The following is a 16,375-nucleotide window of genomic DNA, read 5'->3' as shown; positions in this document are numbered from 1 at the left end:
TATCATAAAAGTTTATTGATACTTATTTATTGATAATAATAATTATTACTTTGAATTTGAAAAAAATTTGATGTATAAAAAATTAAAAGTTTATTGTATAATATGTAAGGTTATTCCATCTTCTATTCCTAAAGGTCAAAATAATTTTATTATTTTTCTAATTCATATTAGTGGATTCTAGTTAAATATCAAAGTTATTATATTTTTATATTTAAATAAGCATTGCTACATTCTGTTACTATTATACAATTTAAAAAAAATTAAAATTTTAATAAAAATAATTTATATTATAACTGTACAATATACAAATACCAACTAATATAAGTAACGTTTCATTATATTATTAGACCCCTAATGTATTGTTCATGTTATACACAAATTTTGTACTCAATTTACTTTACTATATTTATGTATAGTTTGTATATAAAAACATTAACATATATATTTATTGAAAAAATTAATTTATTTAGTATACAAAAACATTTTTTTTTCAATTTTTTTATTATATTGATGTTTAATTCGATAAATATTTTTTAATTTACATCTTTTCTACTTCTAATAACAAACAGACGAAAAAAAGTTAATGAACAAATTATTTATAATTTTATCAACAATAGAAAAACATAAATGAGAGAATTTACAATCATTTATGATTAATGTTTCACAAACATAATCATGCATAATACCAATTTCAACCAATTTGCACACACAACCTCTTAAAAGATATAATTTTTATGAGCCGACCATCTTATAGAATTTAAATTATGTTGGAGTATTAACAATTAATGTTTTTAGCATAGCTAAAAAATAACATTTTTATTTACAATGATAAAAGTGAAAAAATATATATATATACTTTCTTTTTTATTTTCTTCTTTATTTGATGTGTTAGTGTTCTTTATTTTTTTTTCTTTTTTTGTATATGCACATTTCTAAAAGCAAAAAATTATTTATGTTGACCTCTTCTTAAATCCTTAAGATGTGTAACTAAATGAGCTTTTTTTTTATCTAAATTTGCCAGTATACCATTACAAAAAAGTTTATACATTTAGAATTCTATACTTGAAAAATTGGTATAGTAAAATTTTCTAAATCCAACTATTGGCCAATTGTCCTTACGATTAATATTAGACTATAATACAATATAATTTTTTCCATAATCTTTAACAAACGACTACAGAAACTCGGTAATTCATATTGTTATTTGTAAATAAAGGTAAGAAAGCATATATAGATCTTATAAAATTAACAAATTTGTTTTTCACCATTTCAATATCTTAGAGATAATCAATAAATATTATTTTTGTTACTTTCCATCCAAATACGAAAATAAAAATATTTAAAATAAAATTCAATAATATAAGGACTTTTATCATCTTGGGAGCAAAATTCGCCCTTTTATATATCAGTACAATGAAAAACTCAAATCTTTCACTTGTTATTTATATGTTCAATAGATTTTTTTAACGCATAATTATAATTTTGCTCCCAAAGAAGAATAGAGCCATATTTAAAGCTTGTTTACCCATTAAAAAAAATAAATAAATAAAATAAAATCAAACATAAAACTCACTGATACAGAACTTAATAAATATCACATCTGTAAAATATGATTAAATATACTAAATTGGGTCAACAACAAAAATATCAAAAATAAAATAAAAAGTAAATTACTTACTGCAAAATTTTTTTGCTGCAGCCATTTCCAATCTGATGTGATATGGGAGTACTATAAGATAGCGTTTGTTTTGAGGTATTGAAACAGAGATGGGAAGACTGAGACTTAGTATCATTTTGTTGACTCAGAGATTGGTACTAAAATTTTTGTCTCTGTCCTCAAAATTTCAGTATTTTAGTATCTCCAAAAACTGGGGACACAGGAGACTGAAATTTTTAGAGACGGAGACTAAAATTTTAATAACATTTTTATATCTAAAATACCCTCATTTCAATTAATTAATTTCAATTTTATCCTTTGTACAAATAAAATTAGAAGTTCATTCTTGTTTCAATTTCTGTCTCTCACTGTACACCAAACAGAATAATTTATTTCAGTTTCTGTCTCTCTCAGTCTTTCAGTCTTTGTCTCTCTACCAAACACTACCTAAATGAGATATCAAAGAAACTGTTATGACATTCTTTCCTTGACCCACACAATTTTTAAACACTAATCTTTAATTAAAAAGATTTTGAGAGCCAGTTTACAATGTACTCATGATAAAAGATTGATAACTTATAACTTATAAATATTTGGTTGGTTATCTTAAAACCCTCTATTTGTGAAGTTCTGTTTGCTTACACCTTCAACCCCTCCTCTAATAGGTGGATATACTTTAGTTGACAGATCAAAAGGATAGAAGCAGGAGCAAAACCAATGCATTTATTCACCAAGATATTTAAGAAAGCGAAAAAAAAAAGATCCAAGTAGGTTTTACAGATATCTCACAAAAAAAAATTGAAAAAAATAGTCAATCAAGTATCTATGTTTACAAATTGTTTCGATTCTCATTTATAAAGTAATAACTTTCATCCTTACTAAGTGTAAGCTAAAGAATCTTACACTATAGTAAGTCTACGAATTGAATCTATTTCTTAGTTGATGTTCCGAATTTAAAAAGAGGTAGCAAAGATTTTCAGCCGAATTTAAAAAAAATTTTTCCCACACAAATCTATTTGTTGACTTCTCTCCATTCTCTAAATATTGAATAAGAGTCTTTATTAATTTTAGTTAACTTATTTGTTTATTTGGATTTCGTCCATCCTATTCACCTTTTTTATAATGCTGCTCCTTGTTTTGTATTTAAAATAATGAAGGTCCTCCCCTTATTTGATTGACCACACAGTCCATAATATAACATTTAGGAATTTAAACCGAGAAAACAAATAAATAAAGCCAATTATTGAAGATTCATTAGAGATGCCTAAACCTGTTTTAACTTTCTAATATAGAAAATTATTGATTATTTAAGACAATTTCAATTAATACTTTTTCAATCTGAATTGCATAATTTTAGATGCGTCAAAAAATAACAACAAAAAATTCACCGTACATTGGTCCTGCATATAAGTGTGCTAAGAATCTTATCTTTGTTATTTTTTTTAATTTTAAAAAATTTGTAAAAAATAATTAAACAGATGAAAAAAATTGCTGATATAAGAATATTTGTTTTAAGATGCTAAATCTACCTACCATGAATATCGAGCACTTGCATGTACAAAAATATTCCTCATTCCTCATCCATTTCTTTAGCATTACTTGCTTCAATTGCCAATGCTTCAAGATTAGAAGAACCACTAAAAGCAGGAGATGAATGTACGCCTCTTGACATCTGAGAATTTTTTCCGAGCAAAATTGCTCAATGAACTAATAGTCCCTTCAATACTTAAATAAAAAGTAATTAAAAAAATCAATATTTATATCTCATTAAGATCTCTACAGAATTAAACATGCTTACCTCTTGTAGTGTGATAACATCAATATTTATATCTCATTAAGGTCTCGAGAGAATTAAACATGCTTATTTCTGGTAATGTAATAACTTTGCCTCTTTCTCATCAAGCAATCCCTGAAACTCTGCCAATTTAATAGAGATTCAAAATGTCTCTTTTGAATAGGTTGATAGCATTCATCTCTAAACTGATCTTCATTAGTGGAGGTGATTTTTAAGAAGGCATGGCAACAAAAATTACTGGCAAAGTGAATGCGTTCGAATAACTTTAAACAAAAATATCTTACGCCCAAAATAAAGCTCTTAGCTACCACTTGCCAGTACTCGAAAGTACTCTCAAAATAACTCAGCTTGCACTACTTTTAAAGGGTAAACCTCCCATGAACCAAAGAAATGCACAACACTACAACAGAGTTTCCCATTCCAACAAAAAATTACTTCACAACCCGCTAAAATCGTGTAAAAAAACCAACAAAAGAAAAGAAATATTACAATATTGTTCAAAAATAGCTAAAATACTTTCACTGGCGTAAGTTTTCTACTATAGAGTAGTCTTCATTTTGTGTTTGATCTTGTTCTCACCCTCTATTGGCTTCTCCTTCCTCTCCTCGTCTTCCGAACCACTCTATCTTTCGCTTGCCACCATCTTCTCTTTCCTTTGCCAGATACACTTCTAAGAACAACATCGACCTACTACATTCGGTATCTTCACTGCCAAACGTTACTACAATCACACACAACAAAGGACACAAAGAAGTTTTGGACTTCGGTGACAATCCATTCAATAAGTTTTATTTTTAATTTTTAATTTGTTATTAAACCACATAGAAGGAAATTGCACCAACCATTTTTTTCTTCCCCTACTTGTACTAATAAAAAGTTAATTAAAAGTCAAACTTGACTTGCATTAATATATTTGGTAAATTAAATTTAGACAGAGTTTTTGAAAAGCTTCATTAATATATACATGATATCTTTAGGCATCATTTTGAATACTAACCATTTTTATTTTTTCTATTGTTTGGATGCTTTGAATGAATTGTTATAAATTAATCTAGCTATTTATAAACTTGCATTGATATCCAAAGAAGTACAAAACAGAGAACAGGAAAAGAAAAGAAGAGAAGCAAGTCAATCCTAATGTAAGATATATGTCATTAAAAGGCTAGTTAATACATATCTTATGGTCTTTAAGATTTCTTCATACAAAATCACATATAAAATCATATTCTCTATGTATAAATTCATTTATTCAAAAATGCTAAATTGTATCCTATCATCATGCATCGTCTCAAAAGCCAAAAAGATAGTGTCCAAAACAAATGGAAAAAAACGCTCAAAATATTCACAAGTTGGTGATAAATTCTAATGCTCAACTTAGTGGTCAATGTATTTTTGCATCGCAGTGGTCCATGTATTTTGATATTTAATTTTACTTTTTATGTTTCAAAAGTTTTATCCTCCATGCTTGTAAATTAGCCACATAGTCATTGTATCTGAGAAAATAATGTACTCTGTGTCAGACTTCATCATATAATTTACGTTTCATAAATACATAATCCAATATTTATGAAAAGATTGTTGTATTCCTACCTGAATTAGTATTTCTCGTTCCTCTTCCAGGACCCGCATCTTTGCTACGCCAGCCTGATAATTTGACTGCCTTTTCTGAAATAATTGTGCATCCTTGTAGGTTTGAGCTTTGTTAGTTTGTTTACTGAAAAGTCATGGGCAAACCCAACTTATAACTGTAAAAATAACATCTTGAAGCACATACCGTAACAATACACATAGCTTGAGTACACATTTCTGTGAATTACTATGTTAAAAGAAAGCTGGTTATTAGCTAATAAATTATCTACAACTAAACATATAAGTTAGTAGTGATTCTACTAACCACCAAGCTATTGTCAGTCCAATCCAACAGACAATGTTGCTCATTAATTAGATATGAGAATATATTTAATTTCTTGATACTAATAATCTAGCTACAATTATAAAAAACAAAGCTCATTAATTAGATATGAGAAAATATATTTAATTTTGAAAACACGTAGAAATAATCATAGAAGACTCTACAATTTAATAAATTAATTTGCTCTTTCATCTTTAGGACTAATAAGCCTGAACTCAAGTTCTATACTATAACAAACCAAATAAGAAAACCAAAAAAAAATAAATAAATAAGAAAAACTATTGCATCGAACCTTGGAACCAAATTACAGTAGCTAAAGGAGGACAAATCCTTTATTTGGAATCCTTAGCCTTATTCTCCTATTTGCTGTCCCTTGGCATGAGAAGTCTTTTGATAGCAATTGTGTCGCTGCTGGATCCATCTAGGAGAGTGCTCATTCATCTAACCTGATAATAGCATTTGTTAGCATCTCTGCACAACAATCCTCTTCATCTACCTACATGTTACCACAACACCATAATCTCAATCAATTTCATCACACTTTCCAACCATAGATCACAGCTTATCGACAATCAACTTATATTCTTTCATTTAAATTTTGTCTAGTTTACACCTTTAGAATTACATACCACAACATATCAAGTGATTTCACATATAGAAAAGAAATATTGAAAAAAAGAAAGTAACCGTCTCAATTTGCCCCCTGAAGGGTAAAAGTCAGGTTTCCATCTTCAATAAAAATTAATAGAAAAGATGAAACAAATCAGCTTAAATAAATGAAAATCTAATTTTAGGGGAAAATAAAAACCTTAAACACCGTCCATCTCTTTGTCAATCTTGGCCTACATTTCGTGGAAGGCCCCTAGCTTTCTTCTTATCTGTTTCGTTGAGAACACGGGTTAGTAAAGATTGGTAATTTTGACCAAAATCAAAACTCTTTTACTCTAATTCAATCACTCTCTCAAAAAATACGTCATGTTTCACTATATATATGACATTTCAGAGCCTTATAACAGAGTATTTGGTAAATGTAAACAATTATATAAGCTTTTAGAAGAAAAATAGTGAAAAAAACTCACCTGAATGTATCTTCTTTGAGACTGAGGCATGATGAACACTGTTCAAAACAGTGAAGGTAGATATGATGAAGAAGTGGGAACTGTGTAAGGCTAAGGCTAGTACTTTCTGCGAGTCGGACCAGGCTACCCTATGCTGGTAGTTCTTGTACTTTGGCGTTGCTGTTGTAGTTCTTGTATTCCACAGAGAGGAAATCATCTGAGGTGGCAGAGGTAGACGGTGCCAATACTGGGAGCAAATGAAAATAAACACCAAATGAATCCTAAAAATTTGAAGCTACTTTTTCAGTGCTGCAGAGTAAAATGAGGAATGAGAGCAAGAGAGAGATTCAAATCATGGATTTGAAATGGGGAAAGTTTTAATATTACTCAAGCTATTCTTTGATCTATTCAAGTAAACTCTATTTTGTAATGTATTTGCACATAGAAGCAACGTTTTTCAAACTCAGGATATTCAACACCTCTATTAACGAAATAGGATTAATTCTATGAAGAAGAAGTGAGAATAATATTGAACTAAACAAAGGAACCCTTCAAAGTCCATTTAAATTATAATTACTTACCTTAAGAAAAAGCGGATTACAGCACTGCACTCTCAAAGGAACCCCTTCTTTGCAGTCATAGCTTGAATACAGATTTCTGTGAATTACTGTGTTAAAAGAAAGCTGGTTGCTAAATTTAATTAGCTGGTAATTATCTACAACTAAACATATAAGTTAGTAAAATTATTCTTCCTCATATCTGTCTCAAGTCCATTTTGCATTTTCCTTGTCTTACATAAAACTATTTGATTGCTCTTATTATATATTGAAGAGTGCATGTATGAACAGCTTTTCAACGATATAAAAATGATTATCTATTATCAGTATAAAAAGTAAGTTTTCCCTAATTGCTTTCATGATAAAAAGTTGTACACTAAGAAAAGTACCACTTGATCGCAAACATAATGTATACCAAACATAATAGAAATTAATTCATCACAAAAGTACCACATGATCGCAATAATCCAAATATTTTTACCAAAATTTCAAAATAGTTATTAATAAAAAATCACAAAAGGCCTTTTTTTCAAAGCAAAATTATATAAACTTTTAAAAATAATATAAATAGAATTGGGAGACCATAAATATTTAAGTCTAGATCAGCACAAACAGTAGCACAATAACAAAATCCAACAAATTTATTCAGGATAGATATTAGAATATATTAAATGATCATAAAATGAAGAACAATAACTGCATTTGTGTACGGGAACTATGAAAAAGATTACTTTCCATAGATTCAAAATTGTTTTTGCTTCTGAGTATTCACAAAAGCCTGAGCAAAACTGATCAGAACATGTTAATAACATGATGATTAATTCAACTTAGGCATAGTTTGGTTCATAGCTTAAGTTTGCAAATAAATAAACAATAATTGATAGCATGGGCTAAGCTAAGAGCAATTTATTAATTAGTTATGAGCGTATGATCAAGTCATGGCTTTACAGATCATGCTGAAACTCAATACGCATACTTCAAATCATTAGCATAAAACAAACAAAAGGTGCAATCACAAAAATCAATCAATTGCACAATTCACAAAAGCAAAATCAAGATCTCAAAAAAAAAAAAAAAAACTAACAAATTCAACACCTCTTTTTATGTTCATGCGGAACTGATTTTATCATCCCATGGCCAACACTATAATCAAGAGACAGGAATTGAGAATAGAAACCTTTTCCAACATAGAGAACCCAGATGAAGACGGCAGCAGAGATGGCACCCACAAAAAGCATTTCAACATTCTTGAAGTGGTAAAAACAGTTCAAAAATAAAAATCAAAAGCATAAATGTGATACATAAGTTCTAAAATCCACTGGTGTGAAGATGAAATACTTAACTCTTTAGGGTTTTCTATCCAGCGGTGACCATGGCAAATAGCAGGCTGTGGCAGCAGAGGAGCTCCCTCCTCCCCCGCATTCTCTGCTTCGCGTCTCCCTCTACTACTTTTCTTCTTCCATTTTTTTCCTCTTCCCTCTTTCCAATGAATTTCTTTTCTTTTTGGAAAAATTCGCTGAAACTCAATACACATACTTTAAATCATTAGCATAAACCAAACGAAAGGTGCAATCATAAAAATCAATCAATTGCACAATTCATAAAAGCAAAATCAAGAACTCAAAAAAATAAAAAAGAAATAAAACTAACAAATTGAACACCTCTTTTTATGTTCATGCGGAACTGACTTTATCATCCCATGGCCATACTATCCTTAACCGCCATGACTATAGCAGGAGCACCGCCTCCAGCAGCGCTGCCAGCAACTCGTAGTCTCTATTCTTCAAGTGTAGCACGCCATTCTGAGGATATTAACACGAAAAGGCATATCAATTTCGATTAGCATTTTCAACCAACCAAACAACAAAATAAAGTATGTCCGAACGAGAGAACTAACCATCCTTCATTCGCAGCACCCACCGGCGAAGAAACGGCTGCGACACTGTCCTGCGGAGGACGCAGCTATGCATATCCAACAGCGACAGTGGACTCCATCACTGCCGTCGCCTCATTCCTCTTCTTTTCTCGGTCGATTTAGCTTCCTTCTCTGTGACCGTCGCCATCCTCTTCTCCTTCTTCCGTCGTCCTTTCCTTCTCCACCATCGTTTTCTTCTTCTCTGCGATGTCAACAGTCTTGCTTCATCGTCGGTTACTTCTTCTTCTGCCGTCTTTTCTTTCTTCGATCGTCATTTTCTTTGTTCGTCGCGACACTCTTCTCTATGACTGTCGGTTTCTTTCTTTTTTTCATCTTTCCTTTTCTTTCTTCACTGTTTAACAAACAAATATATGAGGATAGCTGAAACAATAATTTTGAATTTCAATTTGAAAAAAAATTCCGCCAATTCTTCTGTTCATAGTTCTTTAATATGTAGATATTTAGATTTTTTAATATTTTATTAACAATTATTTTTTATTAAATTTAAATCAAAATTCCACCCAATTTTTTTTTATTCACAAATTCTGCTCCCTAACAACAAAACCACCTGTTAAGCAATGAAAACAACCACTTGTCAAATATATAAAACTACACGTATCAAACAACCAATAATCCATTACATTCTTATTATATATTAATAGAAATAGATAGTTCTTTAATCTGTAGATATTTAGATTTTTTAATATTTTATTAATAATTATTCTTTATTCAATTTGAATCAAAATCCCGCCCATTCTTTTTTATTCACAAATTCTGTTCCCTAACAACAAAACCACCTGTTAAGCAATGGAAACAACCACTTGTCAAATATATAAAACTACACATGTCAAACAACCAACAATCCACTACATTCTTATTATATATTAATAGATTAAAGAGTCAATCAAGAAAGAGAAAGACTAGTGGCTTTGTCATTTCAATCTAAGGTCCACCATAGTTTATTAGAAACTCATCCTTATTAAGTTTGGAAAAGTTACATTATGTGATCAGAATTTATACAGCCTTGGTATTACATTAAAATACAACAAAGTAGAAAATATATATGCGGTCAAAATTATATAAGAGCTATAGTTAAGGAACTAAGTAAATCGATATACACTAAGATAAAGTTATTTATAAGGAGATAACAATGTAATAATATAGTTAGTTGCTGTAGAATAGGAGACTGCCGTTAATACCCCCTATAAGCTCATGGTCGTGAAAAAACATGCGGCTTGAATCGGAGCTCGCAAAACCGTGATGTTCCTACGGCTTTAGTGAAAATGTCGGCTCGTTGATCAGCTGAGCGCACATAACGAATAACAAGATCACCTGCATCAACTTGGTCCTTCACAAAGTGATAATCTATTTTTATATGTTTGGACTTGTCGTGGATGACCGGATTAGAGCTGAGAAAAATGGCACTAATATTGTCACAGAGTAACATAAGAGCTATAGCAGTAGAGAGATAAAGTTCACGCAGAAGTTCACAAAGCCACATTCAGGTCCTGTTCTTGAACTATGTAGCCACATTCAGCAAGGAAATCGGCTAGTTTTCTCTTTTGTGCAATATAATCAATCATGATTAATGATCCTTTTTGCAAATCTTGAAGAGAGGTTTTGAGATAATCAGCCCTAGCACTTGATTGAGTATCAAACAACTCCTCTAGAGCAATCCAAGTGCTGCAAGAGGTTTCACAGGCAATGACATAAACAAGAACATTTTCTGAGATGTGCGAATGAAGTCAAAGGAGAACAAGTTTGTCCTGTTTCTTCCATGTAGCATGAGCAGGGTTTGGAACAGGTGTGGGAGAAGATTTTTCAGTCGTTGGTGCAGGGGTTATGTGGGTGGGAGGAATTGTATCTTGGTGAATTAATGAGTCAAGATCAAAAATTTTGAGAGCAGGAAGTATTGTTTTGTGCCAGAGGTAGTAATTTTCATGGTTGAGTTTAATAGAAAGAGTGAAAAAATTCATTGAGGTAGAATTATTTGATGCAGAGAGAAGAAGATTATTCAACGACATGTTGTTTGGATATGTTGGGAGTTAGCCAATAGGGCTCTGATACCATATTAAGTTTGAAAAGATTGCATTTCTCATTGATATGATCAAAATTTATACAGGCTTGGTATTACACCAGAATACAACAAAGTAAAAGATATGCATGCGGTCAAAGTTATACAAGAGTTATAGTTAAGGAACTAAGTAAACTGATATACACCAAGATAAAGCTATTTACAAGGAGATAACAATGTGATAATATAGTTAATTGTTGTAGAATAGGAGACTGCTGTTAATACCCTCCTGCAAGCTCATAGTTGTGGAAAAACATGCAACTTGGATCGGAGCTCGCAAAATCGTGATGTTCCTACGCCTTTAGCAAAAATGTTGGCTCGTTGATCAGCTGAGCACACATAACGAATAACAAGATCGCCTGCATCAACTTAGTCCTTCATAAAGTGATAATCTATTTTTATGTGCTTGGACTTGTCATGGATGACCGGATTAGAGTTGAGAAAAATGGCACTAATATTGTCACAGAATAACATAGGAGTTGTAGTAGTAGAGAGATGAGGTTCACACAGAAGCTCACGAAGCCACATTCAGGTCCTGTTCTTGATCTATGTAGCCACATTTAGCAAGGGAATCGGCTAGCTTTTTCTTTTGTGCAATATAATCAATCATGGTTAATGATCCCTTTTGTAAATTTTGAAGAGAAGTTTTGAGATAATCAGCCCTAGCACTTGATTGAGCATTAAACAACTCCTCTAGAGTAATCCAAGTGCTGCAAGAGGTTTCACAAGCAATGACATAAGCAAGAATATTCTCTGAGATGTGCGAATGAAGCCAAAGGAGAACAAGTTTGTCCAGTTTCTTCCATGTAGCATGCACATGGTTTGGAACATGTGTGGGAGAAGATTTTTCAGTCGTTGGTGCAAGGTTTATGTGCGTGGGAGGGATTGTATCTTGGTGAATTAATGAGTCAAGATGACAAGTTTTGAGAGCAGAAAGCATTGTTTTGCGCCAAAGCTAGTAATTTTCATGGTTGAGTTTAATAGGAAGGGTGAAAAAATTCATTGAGGTAGAATTGTTTGATGCAGAGAGAAGAAGATTATTAAACGACATGTTGTTTTGGATCTGTTGGGGGTTAGCCAATAGGGCTCTGATATCATATTAAGTTTAGAAAGGTTGCATTTCTCATTGATGTGATCAAAATTTATACAGTGTATTACACCAAAATACAACAAAGTAGGAGATATACATGCGGTCAAAGCTATACAAGAGCTATAGTTAAGGAACTAGGTAAACTGATATACACCAAGATAAAGCTATTTATAAGGAGATAACAATGTGATAATATAGTTAGTTGCTGTAGAGTAGGAGACTGCCGTTAATACCCCCTTGCAAAACTCATGGTCGTGGAAGAGCATGCAGCTTGGATCGGAGCTCGCAAAACTGTGATGTTCCTACGGCTTTAGTGAAAATGTCGGCTCGTTGATCAGCTAAGCGCACATAACGCATATATGTCTAGTCAATCCGATAGTTTCTGGATTTCCTCACACTTTTAACAAGAATCTTGATTGAATAGAAATTTTTACCGAGTGTAGTGTAGTTGTGTATGTTTATTGTCTTAACCTTTAAAATAAGGATAAAAGACAATTTTGTTTCAATTATTCCAAATTAAAAAAATGAATATTAATATTGTTTTTAACCTTCTTTCTATGCTATTCTACGTATGATTGAAGCATTTTAAAAAATTACTTAAAATTATTTTTTTGTTTACCTCCTTAAAAAATTATTATCCAAAGTGATAAAAATAAAGATACTAATAAATCATTTTAAAAATATTTGACATACACAGACAAAATAAAAAATTATTAAAATATTGATATTTGTTTTATTAGAGATAAAATAAGAACGACAAAGATATGCTTGAAACAAAATACGTTTAGAATGGATTTAATTTAATTTAAAATAAATTATTGTATTTAGGATATATATATATATATATATATATATATATATATATATATATATATAGTGACGGACCCAGAAAATTTATGTTAGGGGGGCAAAATAATATACATTACTATCAAAAGATGTATTAATCCAGAAAATTTATGTTAGGGGGGCAAAATAATATACATTACTATCAAAAGATGTATTAATCCAAATTTAAAAACATAAAATTAAAGTGTACATTAATTATTCGAATACAAAAAAATAAAATTACATATAATAAAATAAGACGAAAAATATTCTTTCATTGCTATTTCTAAAAATAAAAGAATATATATTCTAAATGAGTAAATTGATTAATTGATTTTAGAAATTTATATACAACATAATTACATATAATAAAATAGAACGAAAGATAAACAAATAAATAATAAGGATCACTAAATTGAGAATAAAATAAAATATATAAATTTATGAAAAGAAAAAAATTAGATTAATACCTAAACTATAATTGTTTGAATTAAAATTTATAATTAAAAATACCAAAAAGAAAAATAATAAAATTAAAAGATACATAGAGTCATAGAGAGTTATATAAAAATATTTAAAATTTATCTTTTGATAAAGAGAAGATGACTACTAAAAAAGAAATAGAAAAAGAAGGTTAAAAATATCAAATTAAGAAAACGGTTTAAGAGAATAAAAGAGTGATAACGGCTGAAATTTAAGAATGAAAAAATATTAAATTTAATTAGGTTAATTAATAGTCAAAATGATAAAAAGATAAAATAAATTTTAAATTTTAAATAATTAGGTTTAATTTATTTATAATGAAATCATTTAAAATTTAAAATAATATATATATATATATATATATATTTTAAATTGAAATGGGAGTCTGGGCAAGTGCCCCCTACTCTAACACTTAGGTCCGTGCCTATATATATATATATATATATATATATATATATATATATATATATATATATATATATATATATATATATATCACAATGTTCTAGCTGACCAATAATTATTGTTCGTAACCAAAATGCAGGCAAATTTTTATTACCTCTTATAGTTTCCAAACATTTCTTTTTTATATTAATACCTAAAGAATAAAAGTGTTTTTTTTATAATTTACAAACCAATTCAATATATAATTTTTAAGTATTTTAAATAAAAAGTTTGATTTGAATTAAATCAATTTTAATTTCATTTCATTGTATATTATTTTAATATTGTATGGTAGCACATTTGTTACGGACTAAGTTAACGAAGTTGATAATCTTAAAGATGAACCTGCAAAATTTCATATTGAACGCTAGCATCGTGAGACGGGTGCAATTAATGTGGATCGAATCGGAGGCTATTTGGTCAAAGACAAAGTTAATGTAATAGTATCATAAATAGGAAATAATAACATAGTCGTGTAGCATTCTTTTTTTAGTTGCAATTTTATTTTCTTGTATCTTATTCATATTATTTTCTTTAGGAGATACATATCTCAAATATGATGATTGACGCTTTTGATTTAGTGCCCTTTCATAGTCCAGGACCAACGAGTAGGCCTTACCTTACTGCTCAAGTGCAAAACCCAATACATACAGATTACTAATACATACAGATTACTTAGCAGGCCAAAAAAATTTGTCATAATTACTTCAAATGGTCTTTGAGACTTTTTTGTCCAATGAACAATGATATGACAGTAGTAGTAATTTTTCTAAACTCTAAAAAAAATTAGAGAGAAGGAACGATGGAATACCAAAGGAAGTGAGATAAATAATATATTTTAGAGGCCTGCTAAACATGTAAGTCTTTTTGGCTTACAAGCTATATAAGTTGCTCCAAGTCCAAGAAAAAAACACGCGCCCCTTCAACAACACGTTCACTCTTTATTTTCTTACTCAATCAAAACGCAAACCATCAAGATTCAAGACATTCGAAACAAACTACTACGATTTTGCAGAAATGTTCCAACTCCTCGCGAATAGTAGAAGAAATCAAGAAAAAAGGATACAAATCTCTATAAAAATCACCAGAAAAAAGGAAGAAACATTATTCAAGTACTGTTTTACTGTACTTTTAGGTTTTTTTAGATTGTCTCTGTGCCTCATCCTTAACCAGTAAAATATTAAAAGATTTCAAGAAGAAATATACTATCTTCTCCTGTTTTTGGTGTATTTCTGTAATCTTTTTTGTAACATTTGGGTATATTTCTGTAATCGTTTGTGTGTATTTATGTAATCGTTTGGGTGTATTTCTGAAGTTCCATTATCTTCAAAACGATTTCAAATATTGATTTCAGAAACTATGAAAATCGAAAAAAATGAAGCAAAGAGAAAACGCACGAAGGAGATCCAACAAATTTTGCAAGAAACTCGAAAAAAGAAACGAAATATTTTGAAAAAATAGAAGTTATATATTTGTGCGTTAATTGATTTGAATTGATTTAAAATTCTGTTAAAAAGGCACGTAACGTAAGCACCGCGTTTAATCGGTGTGTTTCATTCATACTTGCAAAGCTTGTAAATATAAAACAGTTGTATGTAGAGATTAATTCTATATTTTAATATTGTAATTTTTTATTTAAAATTGTAGGAAGTATATAAATTGAATCTTTCAATTTGTGTTTAAAAAATAAAAAAAATTGGAGTACACAAATTAGACTCTACTATTTGTATTTAAAAAAATTTAAAGTACATAAAAATTGGAGAATCCGATTTGTGTATCCTAAATTTTTTAAAATTTTTAAATATAAATTAGAGGATCTTGAGTACACAAATCGAAGTGTTCAATTTTTGTACCAAAACATCAGACAGTCTCAATTTTTTTAAATTGTACGGTTTGATTTTTACTCATTAAATTAATCATTTCACATTTTAAAAAAATATGACAATAATTTACAATTTAAAAAAATATTATTATTAACTCAATATTAAAAATGAAAAAATAATTAATATATTATTATTTTTTGTAATTTTATAAAAAAAAAATAATCAAAAAGTCTAATTAGTTAGACGAATTATTTCTGCTATTTATAACAGTATATATGTCTATGTCATTTGGATGAGTTTCCTGGATTTCCTCAAACTTTTGACAAGAATGTTGATTGAAATCTTTATAGTAATACAAATGGGGAACTCATTTGCTGACGTGGCGCTCATACGTTGAGTCTGGGAGTTTATTTGCTTACGTATCATCACTAGAAATTTTTAGATTTATATTTATAAATTATAAATTATTATTTGCTCAGGTTGTTATTTTCAAATTTTAAATTTGGGTTGTTTTACTTAGGTTGTTATTTTTTAAATTTTAAATTGTTTTATTTGTTTGGGTTATTTTAGAAAAGTTGTTATTTTTTAAATTTTAAATTATTTTATTTAAGTTGTTATTTTTTAAATTTTATTTAGATTGTTTTTTTTATATCTTAACACTATTTTTTAAAAATCTGTTAATTCTTTTTAGCATAATTTTTTAAAATTTTGTTGATTTTTTTTTAAATTGCAGCTACATAAA

General features: G+C 29.3%; 1 protein-coding gene across 15 annotated transcripts; it reads right to left on the bottom strand.

The window, feature by feature from the left end:
• Positions 1 to 3,843: 3,843 nt before the first annotated feature.
• On the bottom strand, positions 3,844 to 9,514 carry LOC112706467 (uncharacterized). 15 transcript variants are annotated; one of them, XR_011864622.1, is made up of 9 exons: positions 8,877 to 9,514; positions 8,641 to 8,781; positions 8,323 to 8,495; positions 7,004 to 7,079; positions 6,444 to 6,669; positions 6,173 to 6,242; positions 5,657 to 5,860; positions 5,043 to 5,166; positions 3,844 to 4,173 (listed from the first exon to the last, which is right to left on the bottom strand). XR_011864622.1 is itself a non-coding variant. In XM_072200831.1 (9 exons), exons 3-6 carry the CDS (start codon positions 8,223 to 8,225, stop codon positions 6,196 to 6,198), a joined length of 444 nt encoding a protein of 147 aa, XP_072056932.1. In that variant the 5' UTR covers positions 8,226 to 8,495; positions 8,641 to 8,781; positions 8,877 to 9,514; the 3' UTR covers positions 3,844 to 4,173; positions 5,043 to 5,166; positions 5,657 to 5,860; positions 6,173 to 6,195. The 15 variants fall into 15 exon arrangements, 9 of the variants coding, with proteins under 9 accessions (XP_072056932.1, XP_072056931.1, XP_072056935.1 ...); XR_003155762.3 differs by having other exon boundaries at positions 5,657 to 5,810; XM_072200831.1 differs by having other exon boundaries at positions 7,004 to 7,105; positions 8,157 to 8,495.
• Positions 9,515 to 16,375: the final 6,861 nt, after the last annotated feature.

Source organism: Arachis hypogaea, chromosome 8 (assembly GCF_003086295.3).
Source record: "Arachis hypogaea cultivar Tifrunner chromosome 8, arahy.Tifrunner.gnm2.J5K5, whole genome shotgun sequence".
Taxonomy (NCBI): Eukaryota; Viridiplantae; Streptophyta; class Magnoliopsida; order Fabales; family Fabaceae; genus Arachis; species Arachis hypogaea.
Note: the sequence above shows the minus strand (reverse complement) of the source record. Positions and strands in the feature narration are given on the sequence as shown.